Source organism: Cajanus cajan, chromosome 10, assembly GCF_000230855.2.
Source record: "Cajanus cajan strain Asha chromosome 10, NIPB_CcT2T_4, whole genome shotgun sequence".
Taxonomy (NCBI): Eukaryota; Viridiplantae; Streptophyta; class Magnoliopsida; order Fabales; family Fabaceae; genus Cajanus; species Cajanus cajan.
The window spans coordinates 17,694,260-17,697,781 of NC_138526.1; the positions used below are offsets into that span (position 1 = coordinate 17,694,260).

Here is a 3,522-nt window from a genome sequence, read left to right on the forward strand (position 1 = left end):
TAATCGTGGTTACTTATATTAATGGATAAAATTTTGTTGTAATTATGTTTGCTTATTTATGTGAAAAATATCTGATTAAATATTTGATTTTAGACAAATTTATACACTTAATAATAATATGTATATGTGTTTTACCGATAACATTTATAAATATGATATATGACTATCATCTTTATGTATTTGTCTTATATATGAATGAAAAATATACAGAATAATATAATCATCTAGCAAATACAAATTATTCTGTTTCCTCACATTTTTCTTAGTTTTATGACTTATGTTTATAGTTTTGGTGTCCATTGCATATCCTAATATAAATATCCTAACGGAGTGTGTACATTCTAACAAAACAAATAATAGATGGTTTTTGTTTCGGGTAGAGAAAGAGAAAACACTACGAGTATGAAAAGAAAATGTAATTGAGAGGAGAAACTTTATTGAAGATAGTGAGTTTGATTTTTCAACTGAGATTAATAATTGATAAAATCAGTAAATATTTTATATTAATAACATAATTAAAAAAAAAAAAAAACTACGTTAAGAACTTCCAGATCATTGACATCTCCAGCGTGTGTATTGTGCAGTGGCAGAATGGTAATTGGAATGATATGTAAAATAATCACTCTCCATCCTGATAGAGATTCAATTTCTTGGGCTGCAATATGTAAAACATAATATGTATGATTTGGGTTTCATGCATGTGTTTCATAACAGCATTACAAATATTACTAACCCCAATCAACCATATATATTGATAGAGATTCAATATACTGTCCCAACAATAATTACCAAAAAGAAAAGAATAGGCCAAGTGGGGAGGTTCATTTATTTGATGAGATCCCCATCTCAGCAACAAAGCCGGTGCCAATAGCCATTGATCTCTAAACTAACATGCATATTCCCAACTAACTGTAATGGTCACTAATTAACCAACAACCTCATACTATTAACTACAAGTTATAGCACCTGAGCCACTAAAACTAAAAGTAACTCAATCCTAAGCTGGCCAAAATGCAAAGAAAACCACTATATATAGACACAAATCTTATGAGGCCAGAGCATCTCAATCCTTAATCTAGATATTTCCCTCTTCAAGTTTCATTGCCACGCCTTGGTGAGTGGTGTGGCCTTGGTGTTTTCACCATGGGGAATAATTCCACTTTTCAAATGGTGCCTCTGATGCTTCTTATATGCTTCTGTTTCACCAGTTCTATAGCTGTAACTGCTACTGAAGCCTCTACAGGTTGGTGGTCTGAAACTACTTGCATATAGATAATTTTCTTTTTCTATATTTATTGTACAAAATAAGTACCATATCTATGTAGCACTGTACCATAGCAACATGCATGATTTATTTCCCATTCTAAGCTTGATCCATGACAATTTATTGACACAATATGATATTCAATATTTTGTGCAGGAATTGAGGTGAACATTGACAGCAAGACTTCAGATAAAAAGTTAACAGGCACAGATAATGACAATGAAGAAGCAAAATTTAAAGCCTTTTTCCCACCAAAATTTCCAATTTATAAGCCCTTGCCAGTGCCAGTGTTTAAGCCTTTCCCAAAGCCTCTACCTATCCCAGTTTTCAAGAAGCCTATACCAAAGTGGATTCCAATACCAAAGCCAGTTCCTATCCCAGTTCCAGTGTTTAAGAAGCCATATCCAAAAGTGGAAAAGCCAAAGCCATGTCCAGAAGCCAAAAAACCTACACCTACTCCAGTGGTTAAGAAGCCTAGACCAGAGCCAACTCCAATTGCTAAGCCAAATCCAAAGCCATCTCCAATAGTGAAAAAGCCTCAACCTAAGCCTGAACCAAAACCAGTTCCAATTGTCAAGCCAATTCCTATCCCAGTGTTCAAGCCTATCCCAAAACCATTTCCAATAATTAAGCCTATACCCAAGCCAATTCCTATCCCAGTCTTTAAGCCTATCCCAAAGCCATTTCCAATAGTGAAAAAGCCTCTACCTTTCCCAGTAATTAAACCTATACCCAAGCCAATTCCTATCCCAGTCTTTAAGCCTATCCCAAAGCCATTTCCAATAGTGAAAAAGCCTCTACCAATTCCAATAATCATCCCTGTACCCAAGCCATTTCCCATTCCTAAACCAATTCCTATTCCATTCTTCAAGCCCATCCCAAAGCCAATTCCAATAGTGAAAAAGCCTCAACCCAATCCAGAAACTAAGCCCAAGCCAAATCCTGCTCCAGTGTCCAATCCCATCCCAAAACCAACTCCAAAAGTGAAAAAGCCTCAACCTATTCCAGTAACTAAGCCTGTTCCCAAGCCAATTCCAAATCCAGTATTCAAACCTATCCCAAAGCCATTTCCAATAGTGAAAAAGCCTCTACCTTTCCCAGTAATTAAACCTATACCCAAGCCAATTCCTATCCCGGTGTTCAAGCCTATCCCAAAGCCACTCCCCTTAATTAAAAAACCTTTACCAATTCCAATAATTAAGCCTGTACCAAAGTTTGTTCCAATTGTTAAACCAATTCCTATCCCAGTATTCAAGCCTGTTCCAAAACCATGTCCAATAGTGAAAAAACCTTTACCTTTTCCAATGATTAAACCTATACCAAAGCCATTCCCAATGGTTAAAACGCCTCCACCTGTTCCAGTTTCTAAACCTATCCCATAATCCTTTCCCATTTTTGTGATTTAAGAGTGTACCAAAACTAATTCTGTTTGTTAAGCCTGAGTTTCTTCAAATATCCTATTCAGGAAACCACCTCTGTCAATTCACAAGCCAATTCCAGCACCATAGTAAGAATCTTCATTCCATACACTTCCTTGTGTTATAAGGTTATCACTCCAATTTGAAAGCCCTTTATTTGGCCACGCCTGTATCTTAAGACCAATGTTGTATGAGTTTGCACACAATCTATTGTATCAATATTGGATATTGAATTGAAATATGTATTTAAAGTTTTCGCCTCATTACAATATAACCAACGATGGACGAGTAAACCATTATTTTAATCAGAAGTGTCACATTAGTAATTGAAATTAAGAAAATTTTAAATAAGATATTAAAAATGTAAATGGACCAAAACAAAATATACGAATTAATATGACAATGTTACATATTTTAATGGACCAAAATAAAATAAAATGTGAAAAGTCAATTTAATTAGATGATTACAATAGCTAAAGTTTGCTTAATCGAATGATATAATCGTGAGAAGAAATTGACATGGCATTGATATTATCCAACTTTAGGTTTTATATATGCTAAAAATTAATTTTGGTCTAATGTGAATTTTTAGTCCAGTTCTACTTTATTTAATTTAAAAAATTTGATTATAACCTCTTAAAGTGTTTTTTTAAGGCTAAATTATTTTTCTCTCAATTTTTTGCATTAACAATATTAACCTTCACTCACATTTTATTTAGATAAACAAATTAATATAGTAAACTAATAAGAGAACCAACTTATCTAAATGAAACCCTTCAATAGACCATAATATAAATGTTTGAACTTTGTTATAACTCAATTTAGTTCGAATTAGAACTA

At 33.5% G+C, this 3,522-nt stretch overlaps 1 protein-coding gene across 1 annotated transcript; it reads left to right on the top strand.

Moving 5' to 3' along the window:
• Positions 1–1,054: 1,054 nt before the first annotated feature.
• LOC109806567 (uncharacterized) lies at positions 1,055–2,933 on the top strand. Its single transcript, XM_020369013.3, has 2 exons — positions 1,055–1,243; positions 1,421–2,933. Exons 1-2 carry the CDS (start codon positions 1,144–1,146, stop codon positions 2,644–2,646), a joined length of 1,326 nt encoding a protein of 441 aa, XP_020224602.2. The 5' UTR covers positions 1,055–1,143; the 3' UTR covers positions 2,647–2,933.
• The last annotated feature ends 589 nt before the right edge of the window (positions 2,934–3,522 follow it).